The following is a 21,988-nucleotide window of genomic DNA, read 5'->3' as shown; positions in this document are numbered from 1 at the left end:
ACACCTCACACTACAACTCCTCATTTACACCTTCTCAATACACCTCCTCACTACACCTCCTCATCTACACCTGCTCATCTACACCTCACACTACAACTCCTCATTTACACCTTCTCAATACACCTCCTCACTACACCTCCTCATCTACACCTGCTCATCTACACCTCCTCACCACACCTCCTCCCCACATTTCTTCATCTACACCTCCTCATTTTCACCTCCTCACTACACTTCCTCATCTACACCACCTCACTACACCTCCACACTACACCATACTACACCTCCAGACTACACCTCCTCATCTACACCTCCACACTACACCTCCTCATCTACACCTCCTCTCTAAACCTCCTCATCTACACCTCCAGACTACACCTCCTCATCTACACCTCCACAATACACCCCCACACTACACCTCCTCATCTACACCTCCTCACTACACCTCTTCATCTACACCTCCTCACTAAACCTCCTCATCTACACCTCCACACTACACCTCTTCATCTACACCTCCTCACTACACCTCTTCATCTACACCTCCTCACTAAACCTCCTCATGTACACCCCCACACTACACCTCCTCATCTACACCTCCTCACTACACCTCCTCATGTACACCCCCACACTAAACCTCCTCATCTACACCTCCACACTACACCTCTTCATCTACACCTCCTCACTAAACCTCCTCATGTACACCCCCACACTACACCTCCTCATCTACACCTCCTCATCTACACCTCCTCACTAAACCTCCTCATCTACACCTCCACACTACACCTCCTCATCTACACCCCCACACTACACCTCCTCATCTACACCTCCACACTAAACCTCCTCATCTAAGAGATCTCTTGCGGCCTTACATATATGTTATCATATATGTTAATCTTTTCTTATTTCTCTCTCTTTGAGTGTATGACCTGAGTTCTATATGTTTGACTTATATCACTGCATATTACTATTACATTTGTTCTGGAACATTCTGTCTAACAATTTACAGAGAAGTGCATCCAATGAATCTAAATGGGAGGAACTTCATTCAGGAACTTATTTATCTTACTCAGGCAAGTTTCCCACACTTACAGATCAATATCTAACAGTTTTTCTTTTATCTCTCTTGTGACATGTCTCTCTTTTGGCTCTCCTGTCTCCCAGTCATCTCTATTTCTTTCTCATCTCTCTTGTTGATCATTGATTTTTTTTTATCTCATCTCTCTTCTCTCTCACTTCTTATGCTTCTTTTCTCACTAGATTCTCTCATCTCACTTTTCTCTTGTCTCTTACCTCTCTTTTGTCCCTCTGCCCAGGGCCACCTCAGGAGTGTACAGCCAGCTCCGAAGACTCTCTTAGTCTTTGTCTTCTCTGTTGATCACTCTTTCTATCTCTGCATCTTTCCTCTTTCTCTCTGAGTGGTGTACTCCTTCATGTCTCCGCAGATAGAGATCACTTTTAGGTCCCTTCAGATGCTCTTGTATAATGATAGAATACACTGAGTGTTTATGGTTATAACACTCTTACAACCAGCATAATCCCTTTAAATCCTGTGTGTGCGTGTGTGTGTCTGTGAGAGAGAGAGAGAGAGAGAGAGAGAGGGAAGTATGTGTTTCTTTGCTGAACAGATGTTTTACACCTTCATCTGAAACACACTACAATCAGTAAAAAAAACACACACAAACCTCCTGAATGTCAGGCTCTAAACTCGGTCTCGGTAAAATCGGTGTTGTGTGAGATGTTTGTTTGTTTTTTGTTTTGTAACTGTCACCTACAAGGATTTCTCTGAAACTGGCTTATGTACCATAGTGTGACCTGCTTGAACTGGATGAATGCAGCATCAGTAAAGCTATCGTATACGATCTCAGTTACGTACAATATTGTCTTTTGACTAATCACATTTTTTTTAATTATCCCACATTTTAGACCTAATATCTCAAAACCTTTGACTTGCATGACATTTTGGGCATGTCAACATAAAAAAGGTTTCGAAATAATATCTAGGAATTTGGATGTAAATTTATTTGTTTCAGACATCTCTGAATTCTGGCTTCTCAAATATTCAGATGTTTCACCAAATTAATCCAAGAATTATTTTAAAAAATTTCTCTCTTCTGACTTTATATTAAATTCTCAACAGGTTTTGACCTTTTCTCTCTACGCGCTGGGGTAGGGAGGGGTGGGATGGGATGGAGTAGACTGTTTTGAGATGTTTGAGCTTTGAACAAAATATCTGTGGACATTTCCAATATCTGTTGCGTTTGGGCAATACCATATATAAACCAATAAAAAAAAACGTGAGCGGAAAAATAAATCTCTTAAAAAATAAGTTCTAACTCTTACAAAATGTTAACATGATGCTGCTGCAATTTATATATTTAACAGTGCAATATTTTCCTTTTAATTTTGTTTTGAAAGGTGCCTCTACAGGGAATTAATTATACATTGATCTAGTGATTCATTTTCAGGGTCTGTGATTGCAGATGACTAGCTAGTGAAAGTTCCTCTAAATGCAGGTGCAGCAGTGAAAGACCTTGGTGTGATTATAGACTTCAGTCTTTTATTTAAAGCTCATGTATATCACTAGGGTAGCCTTCTTTCATCTCAAACATATTGCATATTGTTTTGTTGCCTGTATGTTAGATGATTGTAATACCTTACTGTCTGTCATAAACAAGCTAGTCCAGAATGCAGCAACTAGAACCAGAAGTCATGAACCCATCACTCCTATATTATCCACACTACATTAGCATCCATTAAAATTTCACATTGATTATAAAATACTGCTTCTGATCTGAATGGTCTCATGCCGCAATACCTGAGTGATCTATTGTTTTTTTCATCCGCCATGTCTACTTCGATCAAAAGACACAGGCTCTTCATTAGTACCTAGAATAAGAATATAGCTTTCTCTTACAAATTCCTGCAGATATTGAACAGCCTTCCAGTTAGTGCTCGGGTCTCAGACACAGTCTCAGTGTCCAGGCTGAAAATAATAATAACTGTTTTAGTCAAACCTTTTATTAATAGCTTTTTCATAGGTAAAGTAGCAGATCTGAAGGCCTCATAGTGAGTGTTTTGGTGAACTGGTGTGTGTTGATGGTGGAGTGGTTGAAGCTTTATGTCTCAGGAAGCCCTCATGTCTGTCTCACCTTCTGACTCTCCCTTTGAGTTATGCGGTCATAGCTGTCATAGCTAGTCTTGTTAGAGCACTCGGCACACAATGTTGGTTAAGGAACCTTTACATAACAATAAGCATGCCTAATATCCTCATTCTCTCTCTCTCTCTCTCTCTCTCTGTGTGTGTGTGTGTGTGTGTTGAGCTACACATGCTACTCCCGCGATCCTGAGGATACCAATCCATCATGATGCTCTACTTCTGGGTGGACTCTCATCACTTGGAGGTGCTTACTTCTACTTAAAATGTTTAGGATTTTTTCATTCCACATTAGAGATACATCTATAAATTTAAAAGTTATATATTTACATTTACATTTCAATAAAGCTGCTTTGTGATAATGTCCAATGTTAAAAGTGCTATGCAAAATTGATTTTAATAACTGCTAGAGGGCGAGTGTCAAAATGAAACACTATTTTAAAACACCATAAATATTACTGATGGAGAAAAGATCCAACCAACCGAACCGAACAAAACCAGCAGCAGCATTTCCCAACAGGACGACACTCAGAAAGCCTCTTATCATGTAAACTCAGAGTAATGCGGTTTTTTTAAGAAAGACGGAGAGGATGGTGAGCTAGAGTCAAGCCAAAATGTCAGCACACATCTGTGTTGATACTAAAACTCTAATCACGGTTTTCTCATGCAGTCAGGATGAATTAGAAAGCAAGGCCAGCTCAAAGCCCTCGCTCAGGTCGACCTGCCGCATTTATATTATAATTGCATCCAAATGAAATCCTGTCTTCCTTCTCTGTTCATTCAGCTGACTGAAAAAAACGTAAAGGTCACTTTTAATTCTGAGATGAAGAAAACGCTGTGTGTGAACTCTTCCCAGGCCTCTGACCAGCCCGGTGACATGAGGGGGTGAATGCAGGATAGCTACTGAGCTTAGATTAACTCTATGAATTTTTAAATGATATTTTTCCTTGGATATAGCAATGTTTACATTTTAACTCATTTCTAACCTGTGTCTTCCTGTAAAAAATAATGTATACTATAAGAAGTCAGTCTTCAAAATCTTTCTTTGTCTTTTGTCTTTGTCTGAAAAAAAAAAAAAAACGTTTAATGTGTGATTTCCTCACACAGTGAACATCAGGCTTGGAGCGAGATACAGACAGAGAAACAGACATAATCCTGATCAGTCGAGTCTGTAATCAGATAGTGGCTGTCAAAATGTCCTCCGTGCTCCTGCTCCCTCACATCATCATTATCATCATCAAAACAGAGAAGAGCGCTTATACACTCTGTACAGACCATAGAGTTTTAACATGTTTACATCTGAGCAAATAAAAAGTATAGAAGAAGAGATGAGAAGAGAGTGAGTGAGTGAGTGAGTGAGTGAGTGAGTGAGTGAGTGAGAGATTATTTCCCCAGTGATGTTAGCATGAACAGAGGATCAGAAGACAATCAGAAGAGTGAAGAGACGATGATGAGGCTGGTGTTTAAACCAGTCACTTTTACCTCAGGTGATGAGACAGAGACTGATGTGGATGAAGCTGAGTCACAGTGAGAACACATTTCCTGCTGTAAACTTATCATTCTGCATAATTCAGCTGTGATGCTGTTCCTCTATCAGGAGATGAGCTTAGAGATGTAAAGGAGAAGCCACGGCTTTCGGTGGAAATGGAATCTTTAAAGCTTTCAATGCATTAATGTTGCTCTGTTTTTTGTTTTGTTTTTTACTTCAAAACGCTTTACTTCTGATAGAAAACGATTCAAAGGAGCAAGCTTTTAACAGTTTCCAGAACTATATAAAGTATAAAATGTCTTCCCAGTTTTCCCAGGCTGACCCACACACACACACACACACACACAATAATGGATCAGACTCTTTCTATAGAACAGGAAAAAACGAGGAGGAAATGATTTTTCCTTTGGCACACTGCTAAAAATTTCATAAAATAAATGATCACTGCTGCAGAATAAAACTCCAATTATCTGTATATTCTTTATTTCCCAAAAGAGTTTTAGCAGTGAGAGCATCATAAAGTCAGTCAGCATTACTGTAATTCCTCTCTCTAACTGTTGAGATAAAGCGCTCGGCTCTGGGTGGCTGTGTTCACGCTGTTTTGGGTAACAAGCTCCATATGGAAGCGTAGGTGTGCTGCAGCTCTGAGCACAAGCTTTTATAGGTCTTAAAATCCAAAATAAACCTGTTCACACACCTGCTAGCTCTCTGGGACAAAGCGCTCGAACAGGACACTGTCTGTGAGATCCCTTGAGTCTGCTTGAGCTCTGGAAAAACCACTGCATTTACACTAATTCCGAAGAATCCTGGCTTTGATCCCACTCAGCCTTCTAATAATAGGCCTCGACTAATCCTGCTTTTCATACACACTTCTGAAATCAAATCTCTGAAGCGTAATTAGGGTACTACCTCACCACTAACATGCTCTGTGAAGCATTTCATACTGGTTTCTGTCTTGAGGTCAATTCACACCATCGCATGCAGCATCGTGTTTCACGCTGAGACCTCGTTCAATCCCTGTTTAAATCCAAAGTCAGGATGTAAACACTAGAAAATGCACACTGAATTATTAATTACTGTACATATTTTAGACGAGAGAGAAAGAAAGTAAACTATTGCTCTTTCCAGCTTGCAGACTTTACTAGAGTCTACATTTGATGTGTAACAGATGAGTTATAAACCGTTATAACACATACTACAGTGTCTAGATTAGATAAGTAATGAAAGGGTGGGGTCATCAGCCGGGGATTCGGATAGCTCTTAGACTTCATTCTAAATATTACACATTACGCACTTAATATCGCTCTTAAAATAAAACAAAAAACACTGAAAAATATAAATTTACCTGCATGTTTAAAAATTACAGTTAATCAAGTGAAGTTCTAACTGACCTGTTGCTCCATCTCCTGCCTCAGGGTTTTACTTGTCACTACAGTTTGTAATGATTTTTCTCTGCTGACTCTGGTGGCCTTCACGTTAAAGATAAACCTGATACACTGATTTTCTCTTGGTATTTACGGCACTGATCATGCTTTTCGAACTCTATTGTGCCTGTCAAAGATCAGGCCTCAGGTCTCTCATCTTCTTCAGAGCACAATCTCTCCTTCTTGATCAGAAAGTTCAACAAGTCGTCAATTCAAATGCATTTGTAGAGATATCGTCTCTGAAAGAAGAGCAGAAATCCAGATGTATACTTAGATCCCTATTGAACAAGCCACGATAACACGAGGAAAAATATTTACTCCAAAGGGAGCCAGTTCTTTTCTAGAGACGCCTGATAGTGGGATTATAGATCAGAATAGTATACACGTGTAGAAGAGTAAAGTAGTGCTGAAGGGCTTTAAAGGATGTTCAGCAGCTACAAATCTATAGATTGCAGATGAGGAATATCTATATCATTAGGAATTAGGAACTGCTTTGGGGAAGTGATCTTATGGTGGCCAAGATGTGCAAAACGAAATAACAAGTCAGGAAACACTATAACAATTCAGAAAACAAAACAGAAAAGGTAGGTGTAGTTTGCGAATGGAATTCTTACCGCTGATTGGAGGAAACATCTGTCATTCAAGATAAACAGGAAGTACAGCAGGCTGCAGCAGTAGAAAGTGGATTGGTGTGAATATGAACAAGGCTCTGCTCTTATAGCGCTTACATTGTTTAATCTGAAATAGTTTTGTCTTCAAAACATGCCTGTATTCTTTATGTGTTTTTAGACATCACAAACTCATCTTTATGCCATGATACACTATCAGTATATTCAAAATCACAGCATATGAACCTCCTTCCTCAAAGTACCTTTGAATGAATAAATATCAATATATATGTTTCTTATATTCTTTAAAAGATCTAAAGCTATCGATGGTTTAAAGTTAACGCAGAACTCCACACATGTACAAGAAATGAAGTTAGATACACAATTTCCTACTGCTTGTATATCTTGAGTGACAGATGTCTCGTCCAATCAGCAGTAAGAATTCCATTCACAAACAATACCTACCTTTTCCGGTTTGTCTGAACTGTCCTTGTGTTCTTGGATTTGTTGTTTTGTTTTGCACTACTTGTCCACCGTATGATACCCATGTGGAACCATAAATTTCATCACAGTAGACAGTGAAGATTGCAGAGGAAGGATAGATGATGCTGGTGATACGTCCCACCTCCTCCAGACCAGTACACTTCACATCAGAGAGAAAGAAGACAACAGTGCAGATAACGCTCACAACCTCAGTCCTCGTAATCAACCTCTTACACCATTAACATCATGTACTACTGGTTTAAAACAATGAAAGAAACTGGGTTTCAAAACCTTCTAAACCTCTTGTGAACATTTCACTGCCACTGTAGGTGCTCACATCAGATCATCTCCAAGGATCACTTTTTAATCTAGTTGGTCACTAAAATATTTTTCTTCACAACGTTACGAGACTTCAAGCCCTACTTAGTTTCAAAGATGCTGAAATCCTGATTCATCTTTTCACAACCTCAGAGCAGAGTGTCCTATGTGTGAAGATCATCAATCGCTCGCATAAATCCCTTGTGACTCTTCAGCTTTGTGTCTCTTTCAACTCTCAACTGACAATAAACCTTTTCTCTCAGCTTCACTTTCTTTCAGCTTTCTTATTTACTTTTTTAATGCACTCTGGAGTGATAAATGCACTATATACAAAATAAATGAGTTTTTTTTTTTTTATTATTAAAATTATTTTATAGTTCTGGTTGACAGGTTTCAAACACTTCAAAAAAGTTCTCTGTTTTTTGAAGAAACATATCTGTTGTTGCCTTTCTGTCATTTTCTCACTGGTTTTGTGTAAAGGCAGTGTCTCAAATGGCTCTGGGTTGTTGAATGGATGATGGTCAGGGTTCCAGCCGCAGCACCACCGACCCTCACTTTTGGGCCCCTGAGCAAGGCTCCAGGGTGCTGTTTCATGGCTGGTCCTGCACTCTGACACCAGCTTTGTAAGCTGGGATATGCAAAGAAAGAATTTTACTGTGCTGTGTTGTATATGTGACAAAAATAAAGGCTTTTACTTTGTCTTCTTAAGCTCTTTATCCTGGTCAGGGTGCCTATGGATCTCCCAGGAATGCCGGTCTGGATAGACACTAGCTGGGATTTGCTGGTTTCCAGTTCAGTCCTGAGCTCGGGTTACTGTATCTATGCAGTTTTTCATGTTATTCCCATGTGTGTAGGTTTACTCTGGGTTCACCTCTCACCTCACAAAAACCGGCGACTCTAAACCCCCTCCATTTGTGAGTGACGGTGTGCGCCAACTCTCATCCAAGCTGCATTCCTGGCACACAACCAGGGCTCCTGGGATCGAACCTGACTGGGATTGAACCTGACCAAGTGAGAGGAAACCATTTGAAACTCCGCTCAGACCCGAGCTGAGCATTGAACCAGGAACCCTGGAGCTGTTGTTCCTGCCCTTGAACATTTTCGTTGAAATATACAAGTTCCTGAAAATGCACAATGCAAAAGATCTGCTGCTGTCAACCAAATTTGAAATCTTTTTCAATTATTTATTGTGTATTTCTGGGAGATGGAAATTCCAGTGATAACAGTGGATGTACATGCTGAAACAAACTGGCTAAAGACCAAACAGCCATGGAGGTAGAAGTGCAGAATGGAGATGTAGGGTATAATGCATTTTCAGCACTCGGGATGGATTCTGGGCGTGTGATGCAGGGCTTATAATCACAGCTTTGTTCTAAGTAAACAATTCCTTCTGGATCATTTGTGTAATTCCATTATATCACTTTTTATGTGCAGGTTTAAAAAAAATGATTAGCCTTGCCATAGATTCATCTTATTGCTGTGGTGAAGACCACTATCATGATGGAATATCTGCAGATAGATCACATCACCTGACGAAAGATTTTTATCCATGCAGTCGGGGTGAGATGTGTATTTTTGCTGATGTTTTCAATGCAAGCACTCGCACCACAAAGCCGAGCTAATTACAGAGCTCTGGTCATGTGGAGGTTTTGTTTTATTCATCAATAAAGATAACAAAATCTTTTTCTGGCATCGAGAAAGTAGAAACAGGAAATAAGGTGGCATTTTGAACCTGTCACAATGTTCAGTATGCGGTGCTGAATGTGGACCTGATGCAGACCTCACTACGCTTCTGTTGATCAAACCACTATTGTTAACAGAACCAGCAATCTGGACCACTCACGATCTCGAACCAGCGCTCACTGTTCACCAACCGACCAAACTCGGGAATGCAGGGAATTCAGATGAAGGTATTAAGATGCAGACAGACTGATCTCTGAATGGATTCATCACCCCCATGATCTGAGACACAGAGAAAAACTTGAGAGAAATAGTGTGTGAGAAAACGCGTATTCCATTTTTTTCCCCTAAATTTCCAGATGGACATCGCTCAACAAATTGAAACGATATATCCATAAATTTATTGATTGCCATTTTAACAGTTACCATGGTAGCTGCTCTTGTAGGGTGTGTTTTTTTTTTGTTTTTGTTTTTTTTTTGGGGGGGGGTATTCTTCCTTCCTTTTTTTCCTTCTTTCTTTCTTTCCTTCCTTCCTTCCTCACTCATTCACTCACTCCTCACACTCACTCTGTGTGGCCCTCCAGCTCCCCCTAGTGAGTCTGCATTGTTCAGATATCCATATCACAGACCTTTAGAGGGATTAGCAAATGTCACTGCTTTTGTAATTAGTTCAGAGAATTAAGCCTTGTCGTCCAGTCGCAGGTCGGTTACCACAGCAACCCCAGTTCCTCTGTAATCAAAACAAAGAGACCTTCAGACAGAGAGAGGTACGACTTCAGGAGAAAGAGCGAATGATAAAGCATGTCTTTGCAGTAACAGCACCTTCCTCACATAAACCTTCAGCACACGTGTGTTGATCTGCACCAGTGATTGTCTTTCACTTCACTTCTGTTTCTAGTTAGCTTTATTAAATAAGATTCTAGGATTACTTTTGTCTTCTATTAGTTGCAAGGTACGTGTGTAATGATGTAATGATTTGGCAGAGTCAGTCGTATCCTCAAACATCGAGTCACTGCCTTCAGAATCGATAAGTTACCAAGATTACACAGTTGAACACAGTTAACTGCTTCACAAAATATCTGACCCAAAGTGCATCAATTTCACTTTGGCATTCAGAATAAGCTGTTGACATACTGTATCTAATCAGTGTTTTAACTCCTCCCCCTTTTAAGTTCCTGTTCTCATGCACATTACAGTCTAATGTTTTTATAGAGAGTACACAGTCACTCTCTCTCCTAAAGACAGAAACATGCACTTTGTCATGTTATGTAGAAACTCCAGTATAACTGTCCTGATGACGTCAATAAACGTGACGTCTCTAGTCTCAGGCTTTCCTCTGACTGTTACAAAGCACTGACACTGGAGACTTCTTCCATAAATGTCACATCTCCTTCTAGAAAACAAAACGTATTGCAGTGAGCACTTTAATATAAACCTGGGATTTTTTCAGCTGCACTACTGTCAGAGGTTCTGTTACAGAAAATCAAGAACATTTTGCCCAAGCTGTGTGATGTTATGGGAGGCTTCTGAGATTCTAAAATAAACCTTGTTACATTGTCAGTGAAGCTTCAACTCCAAACCTGGGATCTTCCTCCTAATCCCCATCCTCCTAAAACTCATAAACATCCACTTGGTTCTTTCTCTCACGTAACAGGCATCTGATGTTAGTCATTGAGGTTGCTTAGCAACAGCACACAACGCTTAGAAGAATTGGACTTGTGTGCTGTGTGGAGGAGAGTGTGTGTTAGCGGGTTCCTCTGTGTCTAGACCCTGAGGCCAAGGATCCTCTCCTTACTAATGACCACTTCTGAATAGAGACTTCAAGCTCAGGGCTGGAGTCTCGCTCTGTTCACCATAATTGTGCCATTACGCACTGGCATGCTGCTAAGGTAAAAAAAAAAAAAGATGCCAAATCAAGATTGCCAAAGATACCTTACGATGATCTGTGTGTATGATCTCTCTTTTAAATCAGACCCCCAAAAACAGCAGAAGAAACACTTTGATTGATAAAGTGTGATTATAATCACACAGGCATTTATACAGGTGGACTGACAGCAGGGGAGAAATCAGCACCTCGGGTTCTTTTCTCAGCTTCAACATGGTTTCATTTTTTTCCATAGACAGCTCTCTGGTCTTCATGTAGGTTTTTCCTTTTTAACAACAAATGCAGTCTTCAGAGTGAAACCCAGGAACTCAGACCCAGAGCTTTTAACTGTTTAAACAATTATTATAACATGTACATTTGGTAGACACCCTTATTTAAAGCAACTTACATTTTATACAATTGAGGGTTAAGGGACTTTGCTCGAGGACCTAGCAGTGGCAAACTCACAACCTTCCAATCAATAGTCCAGCACCTTAACCATTAAGCTACCACTCTATATAACAGGTGTCATGGAGAGCTTGGACAGTTCTCTGCCACAAGACCAGAGGGTGTTCTGGCAGGGTTTGTTTATGTAATGTCCTGTGCTATGTCCTTTTATGGAGGTTCTGGGTTTCTTATGTGTGTTTGCCCCGCCCAATCCTTATCCCATTCCACCTCTACAAACCTGTTCCTTGTGCCTTATGTCTAATTACCTCCCTTACATATACCTGCTGTTTTGTGTTTGTTGTAGCTGAGTCCTTACCTCTTGTTACCCCATTTTTGTTCCTGTTTTTTGGTTGCTGTTTTGTTGCCTTAGTTTTACTCCTAGTATTTTCCTATGTCTGTTAGCTTAGTTATTTTATTAATAAAAGTCCCGTCTGCCTTCTATCCCAGTGTTTGGGTCTGATATTTGTTCCTGTGGGGCACCTGCACTCTAAAAGGACACACCTAGACACACCAACATACACCTGTCACACACAGGCTCCTGAATTTTTCTGGGGAGTTAAATTAAAGGTGCCATGTTCTCAGGTGTTTAAAAAAATACATATATATAGATGTAAATATCAGTTGAAAGCTGAAGGTCTGTTCTATCAAACCCAAATTTCTCTTCAGTGTAGAGCACAAATTAAAGAACTGGGGACTGTGTGTATGTGTGTGTGTGTGTGTGTGTGTGTGTTTGTACTAAGCCAAACAACACACTGATTTCATATTAATAAAGTCTCCATTTAAAAGGGTTTCCACTTACCATGACTGAAAGCGAGGGCACCGCATCAGTAAATCGTTCAAGCAGTAAAGACGAGAGCAGAGCCGAAACGTTACTAATGTGAGGTTGGGGAGGGGGCGGGGCTAAGAACGGGTCTGTAAAGATCAGAGACTTCATAACATCTGCCTAGTCCTTCCACATTCAGTGTCAATTGGCTCATCTGCCTCAAATCTTCCAAAAACTTTCAGGCATTTTTGCCAATTTTATTTTTTGTTTGTCCTAACCTTCATCAGATTGTTACCCAGAATTCATTTCTTCTCACCCCGGTGTCTCACTGACGTATGTCTGACACAGCGGTCTAATCACCTGCCATTTATTTTCACTCAGCTTTCATAACTCTCACCCAGCGAAAGGTCGAGGCACTTCATCTGAGCACAGATTGCTGTCTTTAAAGCAAATAGCTGATACATGAGACTACAAATAAGGTGAAGTTAAACGCCTTCCAGCTTCAATATCACTCCTGTCACTCATTATTAATCTCCACACAAACCCTACACACAGAGCAGGCAGAGCAGTGCAGCAGTGTGTTTACATCATTAGGTTTCTCTTCCGTTATTATCTTCCTCTTTTTCTTGCTTTAATTATCAATTATGGATCCAAATTATTTTTATCAACTGCACCAAAGCCAAAGGTGCAGATTTATGCACTATTATTATTATATTATCATCATTACTGTCCTTTCATTGCAACATAATATGCTCAAGGAAGGTCTGTTATCTAATAGATAAATAATTTGCTTCTAAACAAAAGCCAATAAACGTGTCCAGTTGGAGAAGAGTCACAATTCAACACAAAGACACACAGCACCTGCTCGTCTTGGCCCACACACACACACACACACACACACACACACTACTGAATAACATTCATTATTTTGTATTAACAACAAGATACAAGTCTAAAAACATCTATATAGAGAGTTAGAATACAGCCCCTAGCTGTCATAAACACACTTTAGTTGGCTTTGGTGAAATCAGCGTTATTAATCTTCTGCTTTCAGAACACTGAAGAGGTCAGAAACTAGACACTTCTAAACCAATTCCATTGAATTCAGCTTTATTAGCTTTATATTTCACAGTATAAAGCCAACACACACACACACACACACAAAAAGAAGAAGTTAATTCAAGCTGCAGTGGTGTGAAGAGTAAAAATACAAAGAGACGAGAAACAGGACTGTTGCGTTAATCCATCTGGGTAACAACATGTCTTCATCAGATAGATAGATAGATAGATAGATAGATAGATAGATAGATAGATAGATAGATAGATAGATAGATAGATAGATAGATAGATAGATAGATAGATAGATAGATAGATAGATAGATAGATAGATAGATAGATAGATAGATACTATATTCAAGCTAACTCCAAAGCTGTTCTTTCACTGGTGTTTTATGTTAATTAACACAATGATGAACACCAATTCCTTCATCAAAAGCAAAAGGAAAATCGCTAACGTTAGCTGGCTAGCTCATTGTAGCTTGGTAGTTTCAGTAGCTTTCGAGCTAGCGCATGTTTCTAGCTACATAGTCAGCTGTCAACAAGATAAGTCTTCACACTAGCAGCACTTGTAAAATGTGTAATGTTAAATCGTTTAATTAACATTCACTTGCAATCGACACGTTCAGGTCTCTTTTCACACATATTTCACACGTCACCTCTCACACTTCTCCCTCACATCCTGTGTATCCGCCTAACAGTGACATTCTCCCAAGATAGATACACAAGATACTCCATCCCCACAGGAACAAATATTTCTGCCGCAGTGAAAAGCTATCGTATCTTTTTTAGGTTCAGAATGGAAGTTTTCCTCTCAGAGAGTGAAGTAAATCAGCTCTGGTTAGCTAGTCTAGCTCATTCACTGTACACGTCTCTGCGGGCTGGATGTTGAGCTCTGAAATACACATCTCTATCTACACAGGCTTCGGCTTGCAGAATATAAATAGCATTAGCTAATATTTTGCCAAAGTTAAACAGTCTGTCTTTTAATCTTCTTTAAGATACAAATAAGAAACACAGCAAAGCTAAAAACCCTCAGGTAAAAGTACTATGATTGAATTATATTCTGTGTGTGTGTGTGTGTGTGTGTTTGTCTATGATAATGAACCCTACAGAACAGATTATACACAGACACTGAGATCAGAAATCAGACTCAGATCAGACTGAGTGTATTATCTGTTAATATACAGATCAGAATACATGACTTTAAAGAAAGTGAGTCTCGCGTTCTGTAAAGGACAAAAAAAGTAAACAGGTGCTTAGGAGGTGCAGGTTTAACACAGCGGGGAGGAGATCAGAGGTGTGAAATGCTAATGTAGCGCTAGCTTTATGGTGCACCATCTGGCCTGAGTCACATTTAGCATCGTTCTATATGCACGTCTCAGGCCTGCTGGTGCTTTATGTACGTTAGGTTATTTTATTCACAGACATGTACACACACACACCCACACACCCACACACACAAACCTGGACAAGTAATGAATAAAACACTCTGTCATGCTCTTAATTAAATGATTACTTTCTTCTAACAGCACAGCCCCATGTGGATTATTCCTCTTACACTACAGCTTTTGTTGACAATTCCAATTATTATTTTGTTTATTTTATTTTGTGCCATACCTTTTATCGATTTACAGCTCATCTATTTTTTCACATCTTTGCACTATCAGGCTTCAAGTTTCATGCTGTTTCAATACGTTAATGCTAGTATTAGCAAAATGCAGGTTTTTAGGCTGTGAATTTTTTCAGCTGTTAAGAAAACAGAGACTTTCTGAGATTTGCAAGTACCTGCGTTTACATACCGTGTGACTGTGTTTGCAGAGAAGAGGAGATGTTTCACAATCCTGATCTAGTCATATGTCTAGAAGAACATAAAGTTCATGTGAAATTATTTTACATATTCTTCACACAGGAAGAAGTGGGCGTGGCTAAACTCTGCTTCATTAGAGTGAACGTTTAACACGTGGAGATGCAACATATCTGTGCTGGAAGGTGGATAGATGCTGCAGATCAGCGGGACATTTTCTTCTGCGACGCTGCCTCGGCTAAAGCTGGTGACTTGTTTATTTATACGTTTATCTGCTGCAGTTGTTTGAGTATTGACAGGATTATTTTTGTTTTTGGGTGATGCAAACTCTTGAAAAACAGGGAAGTGGACCTGATGGGGGGGAAAGGTCTGAAGACTTCACTGTATCTCGCACGTACACGAACTGTGAATGAGCTGTTGCTATAGAAACGATAAGGTATTATTATGTTAACTGGTATTAATATAAACCTGTGCCACTTGATCACTGACCAATCAGTAGACTGAATTCAGCGTGCTAACCTGCACTGGTCACTAACTCTGCTGACCTTCATAATTATTGTGACAGCTTCCTAAACACCTTTAACGAAGTCCAGAGGTGTAATTCCTGATCAGAAGCTCCATCACGCCCACAGAGCTCTGTTTCTGAGTTGAAGCTTCTGTTGTGTTGCGTTACAATCCTCATTAACACAGGGACAGTGTGTGTGAGCTGGCCAGCCATGATTAAGCCCTCTCCAAAACTGACTAAGCTGGTGAAGAGGAGCAGGAGGGACAAGAGGAAAGGGAGGAACAGGCGGAACAAGAGGAAAAGTACGAACAGGAAGAACAAAAGGAAAAGGAGGAAGAGGAGGAACAAGAGGAAAAGGAGGAATTGGAAGAACAAGAGAAAAAGGAGGAACAGGAGGAACAAAAGGAAAAGGAGGAGCAGGAGGAACAGAGGAGCAGGAGAAACAGCAGGAAATGAAGGAGCAGGAGGAACAGAATGAACAGGAGGAAAAGGTAAAAAAGAAGGAGCAGGTTGAGCAGGAGGAAAAGGAGAAGCAGGAGGAAAAGAAGGAGCAGGAGGAAAAGGAGGAGCAGGAGGAACAAGAGGAAAAGAAGGAGTAGGAGGAAAAGAAGGAGCAGGAGGAACAAGAGGAAAAGAAGGAGCAGGAGGAACAAGAGGAAAAGAAGGAGCAGGAGGAAAAGGAGGAGCAGGAGGACCAAGAGGAAAAGAAGGAGCAGGAGGAACAAGAGGAAAAGAAGGAGCAGGAGGAAAAGGAGGAGCAGGAGGACCAAGAGGAAAAGAAGGAGCAGAAGGAAAAGGAGGAGCAGGAGGACCAAGAGGAAAAGAAGGAGCAGGAGGAAAAGGAGGAGCAGGAGGACCAAGAGGAAAAGAAGGAGCAGGAGGAAAAGAAGGAGCAGGAGGAACAAGAGGAAAAGAAGGAGCAGGAGGAAAAGGAGGAGCAGGAGGACCAAGAGGAAAAGAAGGAGCAGGAGGAAAAGAAGGAGCAGGAGGAACAAGAGGAAAAGAAGGAGCAGGAGGAAAAGGAGGAGCAGGAGGAACAAGAGGAAAAGAAGGAGCAGGAGGAAAAGGAGGAGCAGGAGGAACAAGAGGAAAAGAAGGAGCAGGAGAAACAAAAGGAGCAGGAGGAACAAGAGGAAAAGAAGGAGCAGGAGAAACAAAAGGAGCAGGAAGAAATGGAGCAGGAGGAAAATAAGAAGGAATAGGAATAACAGGAAAAAGAGGAGAAACAGGAAGAACAGGAGAAAGAGGAAGAACAGGAGGTACAGGTAAAAGAGGAGAAAGAGGAAGAGCAGGAGGACAGGACGAACAGGAGGAGCAGGGGGAACAGACGCTTGACTGAAGGCCACCAGTCCGTCACTGTGGACTCTGACTGTGTGAACACCTGGACCTCTCACATCACACTGCCACACTGTAAGCGGACCTCTTTAATAACTCCAGCAGAGGTCCATGTTACAAATAAGCTGTCACCTTCTGACCAGCAGGATCACAGTAAGCCATCGCCATCAGAAAACCGCTCATGTGACAGAAACATTTATCACTTCACATGTTAATGTGGTTAGTAAACATATTTCCTCAGCTGAATTATGTAGATAATCAGGATATAAATAAAAAACTGGTAGCTAACCAAATATGAGCATGTAACCAGATTAAATGACAGATACATCACTGCGGATTTCAGTCATGATGTGTATTAGACACGATGGTGATCAGGACAGGTGCTGAATAAAAAGCAAAAGGGCAACACTTCAAAAATGATACTCTTGCAATATGTCTGAGAAGTGACACTGATCACAGATCATGTAGTTCATCATGTGTGTAACGCAGAGTTTCATACAGTTTGTGTAGGATGATCTTTAAGGTGTGAGGCGAACTCAGTGACTGACAGCAGACTGTCTTCAAGATTCTTGAATAATTTAGGAATCATGTCGTGTAGAGACTTGTGTGAAATTACTCTTAGTAAAGAGATCGGTGGTTTAAGAGGAACAAAAAAATATTCACTGTTCTGTAAACAGCTCACAAATTCCTCCAATCAGATATGCAGGAATCATAACCTAAACTACCATCTCCATGTTACAGTGTGTGTGTGTGTGTTTGTGAGAGAGAGAGAGAGAGAGAGAGAGAGAGAGAGAGAGAAGAAAAGCGAAGAGAGGAGAAGACAAAAGAAGAAAAGAGAAGTTAAAAGAAAAGAAGAGAAGAGAAGTTAAAAGAAGAGAAGAGAAGAGACGTTAAAAGAAGAGAAGAGAAGAGAAGAGAAGAGAAGAGAAGAGAAGAGAAGAGAAGAAAAGAAACGAGAAGAGAAGAGAATTTAAAAGAAAAGAAGAGAAGAGAAGAAACGAGAAGAGAAGTTAAAAGAAGAGAAGAGAAGAGAAGAGAAGAGACATTAAAAGAAGAGAAGAGAAGAGAAGAGAAGAGAAGAGAAGAGAAGAGAAGAGAAGAGACAGGAGGAGAGAAGAGAAGAAATGAGACGAGAGGAGAGAAGAGAAGAGAGGACAGGAGAGGAGAGAAGAGAAGTGAAGTGAAGAGAAGAGAGTGAGTGAATGAGAGATTAGTGATATTAGTGTGAACAGAGATCAGAGGAGTGAAGAGACGATGATTGTGTAAAACCAGTGACTTTTGCTTCAGGTCATGAGACAGAGACTGATGTGGATGAAGCTGAGAGTCACAGTGAGAACACATTTCCTGCTGTAAACTTCATCATTCTGCAGACCCTTCAGCGGATAGTGAGGACAGCTGAGAGGATCATCAGAGTCTCTCTTCCCTCTATCACAGACATTTACTCCAGACACTGCATCTGCAGAGCTAACAGCATTGTGGATGATCCCACACACCCCTCACACACACTCTTCACCCTTCTGCCATCCAGAAAGAGGTACCAGAGCATTCGGACCCGCACAACCAGACTGTTAAACAGTTTCTTCCCTCAGGCAATCAGGTATCTCAACAGAGAACTGAGCTGAACTGATCACACACACACACACACACACGCACACACGTACAACCAAGATCTGATCTCAACAGGAGAACTGAATTGTGCTGGACACGTACTCACACACACATACATAACACACATGCACAAAAGCTGAGAACTGTGTTGCAAGAAGAACTGAACTGTGCTGGACACAGACACACACACACACACACACTAAATTGTCCTGTTTGCACGCACGTCACTTTACATTTCACTTTACATTTTTTTTATATTAATCCTGTTTACATGTGTCACTTTAATATTTGCATTCACTGTATACACTGTTCTTTGCACAAAATGTCAATTTCATATCTGCACTCACTGTATACACTGCTATCTGCAGAAAAGTCGGTCTATATGTTGTTTGTCTGCACTGTCTTGTCTTGTCATCCTGTGCGCTTCTGTTGTATGTCTAGTTTATTTATTGCTCCTTAAGTATAGTTTAGTCTTTATCTCTATGTTTAGCTCTATGTTTGTCTGCGTCACTGTACTTTGTTTGTGTTATGTGTAGCACCTCTGGTCTAGGAGGAACGTTGTTTCACTTCACTGTGTACTGCATCAGCTATATATGGTTGAAGTGACAATAAAGCTTCTTTGACTTTGACTTTGACTAATTCAGCTGTGATGCTGTTCCTCCATCAGGAGATGAGCTTAGAGATGTAAAGGAGAAGCCACGGCTTTTTTTAAACATTCTGTCTTTTCAGATTAAAATTCTACTGCTGACTCTTATAAAGAAGAAACAATATTTCAGAACTCTTCATATTAATGATGGATTGTTGTATAAATGCTAGTATCATTTTAGAGTTTTATGGTTATAAAAAAAAAAACATTCCAGCTCGCTCCCATTAAAGAAAAGAGCTTTAATTCCCTCACCATGTGGTTTTATACCTGATGAGAACAGACTATTTGAAGCCATCTATCTGTTATTAAAGCTGTTACTATAGAAACGATAAGGGATCAGAGCGAGTGCATTAATATAATCCTGCACTACAGTCAGAGCTGCTACTATAGAGAATTCATCAACACCTTCTGACCAATCAGAGTGCAGAACTCAGTGTGATATCCTGTGTGTCCACTGGTGTGTGGAACTGTAGATATGTGTGTGGAATTGTACATATGTGTGTGTGGAACTGTACAGATGTGTGTGTGGAACTGTACAGATGTGTGTGTGGAATTGTACAGATGTGTGTGTGGAATTGTACATATGTGTGTGTGGAACTGTACAGATGTGTGTGTGGAACTGTACAGATGTGTGTGTGGAATTGTACATATGTGTGTGTGGAACTGTACAGATGTTTGTGTGGAACTGTACAGGTGTGTACTTGGCACAATGCAGTCAGACAAGTACCGTTCTCCTGGCAACCGCCAAACCCAGACTCGTCCATCAGATTGCCAGATGGAGAAGCGCGATTCGTCACTCCAGAGAACGCGTCTCCACTGCTCTAGAGTCCAGTGGCGGCGTGCTTTACACCACTGCATCCGACGCTTTGCATTGCACTTGGTGATGTATGGCTTGGATGCAGCTGCTCGGCCATGGAAACCCATTCCATGAAGCTCTCTGCGCACTGTTCTTGAGCTAATCTGAAGGCCACATGAAGTTTGGAGGTCTGTAGCGATTGACTCTGCAGAAAGTTGGCGACCTCTTCGCACTATGCGCCTCAGCATCCGCTGACCCCGCTCCGTCAGTTTACGTGGCCTACCACTTCGTGGCTGAGTTGCTGTCATTCCCAAACACTTCCACGTTCTTATAATACAGCTGACAGTTGACTGTGGAATATTTAGGAGCGAGGAAATTTCACGACTGGATTTGTTGCACAGGTGGCATCCTATCACAGTTCCACGCTGGAATTCACTGAGCTCCTGAGAGCGACCCATTCTTTCACAAATGTTTGTAAAAACAGTCTGCATGCCTAGGTGCTTGATTTTATACACCTGTGGCCATGGAAGTGATTGGAACACCTGATTCTGATTATTTGGATGGGTGAGCGAATACTTTTGGCAATATAGTGTATGTGTGTGGAACTGTACATATGTGTGTGTGGAACTGTACAGATGTGTGTGGAACTGTACAGGTGTGTGTGGAACTGTATAGATGTTTGTGTGGAACTGTACAGGTGTGTGTGTGGAACTGTACAGATGTGTGCGGAACTGTACAGGTGTGTGTGGAACTGTATAGGTGTGTGTGTGTGGAACTGTACAGGTGTGTGTGTGGAACTGTACAGGTATGTGTGTGGAACTGTACAGATGTTTGTGTGGAACTGTACAGGTGTGTGTGTGGAACTGTACATATGTGTGTGTGGAACTGTACAGATGTTTGTGTGGAACTGTACAGGTGTGTGTGGAATTGTACATATGTGTGTGGAACTGTACAGGTGTGTGTGTGGAACTGTACATATGTGTGTGGAACTGTACATATGTGTGTGGAACTGTACAGGTGTGTGTGTGGAACTGTACATATGTGTGTGGAACTGTACATATGTGTGTGGAACTGTACAGATGTGTGTGGAACTGTACAGGTGTGTGTGGAACTGTACAGGTGTGTGTGGAATTGTACATATGTGTGTGGAACTGTACAGGTGTGTGTGTGGAACTGTACATATGTGTGTGGAACTGTACATATGTGTGTGTGGAACTGTACAGATGTTTGTGTGGAACTGTACAGGTGTGTGTGGAACTGTACATATGTGTGTGGAACTGTACAGGTGTGTGTGTGGAACTGTACATATGTGTGCGTGGAACTGTACAGATGTGTGTGGAACTGTACAGGTGTGTGTGGAACTGTACATATGTGTGTGGAACTGTACATATGTGTGTGTGGAACTGTACAGATGTGTGCGTGGAACTGTACAGATGTGTGTGGAACTGTACAGGTGTGTGTGGAACTGTACATATGTGTGTGGAACTGTACATATGTGTGCGTGGAACTGTACAGATGTTTGTGTGGAACTGTACAGGTGTGTGTGTGTGTGGAACTGTACAGATGTGTGTGGAACTGTACATATGTGTGTGTGGAACTGTACAGATGTTTGTGTGGAACTGTACAGATGTGTGTGTGTGGAACTGTACAGATGTGTGTGGAACTGTATAGATGTGTGTGTGGAACTGTACAGATGTGTGTGGAACTGTACAGATGTGTGGAACTGTACAGATGTTTGTGTGCAACTGTACAGGTGTGTGTGTTAAACTGTACAGATGTGTGTGGAACTGTACATATTTGTGTGTGGAACTGTACAGGTGTGTGTGTGTTAAACTGTACAGATGTGTGTGAACTGTACAGATGTGTGTGGAACTGTACATATTTGTGTGTGGAACTGTACAGGTGTGTGTGTGTGTGTGGAAGTGTACATATGTTTGTGTGGAACTGTACAGATGTGTGTGTGAAAGTGTACAGATGTTTGTGTGGAACTGTACAGGTGTGTGTGGAA

General features: G+C 40.9%; 1 protein-coding gene across 1 annotated transcript; it reads left to right on the top strand.

The window, feature by feature from the left end:
• The first annotated feature begins 16,047 nt into the window (after positions 1-16,047).
• LOC131363637 (cilia- and flagella-associated protein 251-like) lies at positions 16,048-17,829 on the top strand. Its single transcript, XM_058406370.1, has 2 exons — positions 16,048-16,086; positions 16,219-17,829. Exons 1-2 carry the CDS (start codon positions 16,048-16,050, stop codon positions 16,795-16,797), a joined length of 618 nt encoding a protein of 205 aa, XP_058262353.1. The 3' UTR covers positions 16,798-17,829.
• The last annotated feature ends 4,159 nt before the right edge of the window (positions 17,830-21,988 follow it).

Source organism: Hemibagrus wyckioides, linkage group LG13, assembly GCF_019097595.1.
Source record: "Hemibagrus wyckioides isolate EC202008001 linkage group LG13, SWU_Hwy_1.0, whole genome shotgun sequence".
Taxonomy (NCBI): domain Eukaryota; kingdom Metazoa; phylum Chordata; class Actinopteri; order Siluriformes; family Bagridae; genus Hemibagrus; species Hemibagrus wyckioides.
This window is presented reverse-complemented; position numbering and strand designations above follow the sequence as displayed.

What these genes read in the sequence shown, in the direction of transcription:
- LOC131363637 (XM_058406370.1), top strand. Translation starts at nt 16,048, where the DNA reads ATGAAGGAGCAGGAGGAACAGAATGAACAGGAGGAAAAG. An exon ending in AGAATGAACAGGAGGAAAAG is followed by an intron (nt 16,087 to 16,218) that starts GTAAAAAAGAAG and finishes GAGCAGGAGGAA; the next exon opens with CAAGAGGAAAAGAAGGAGCA.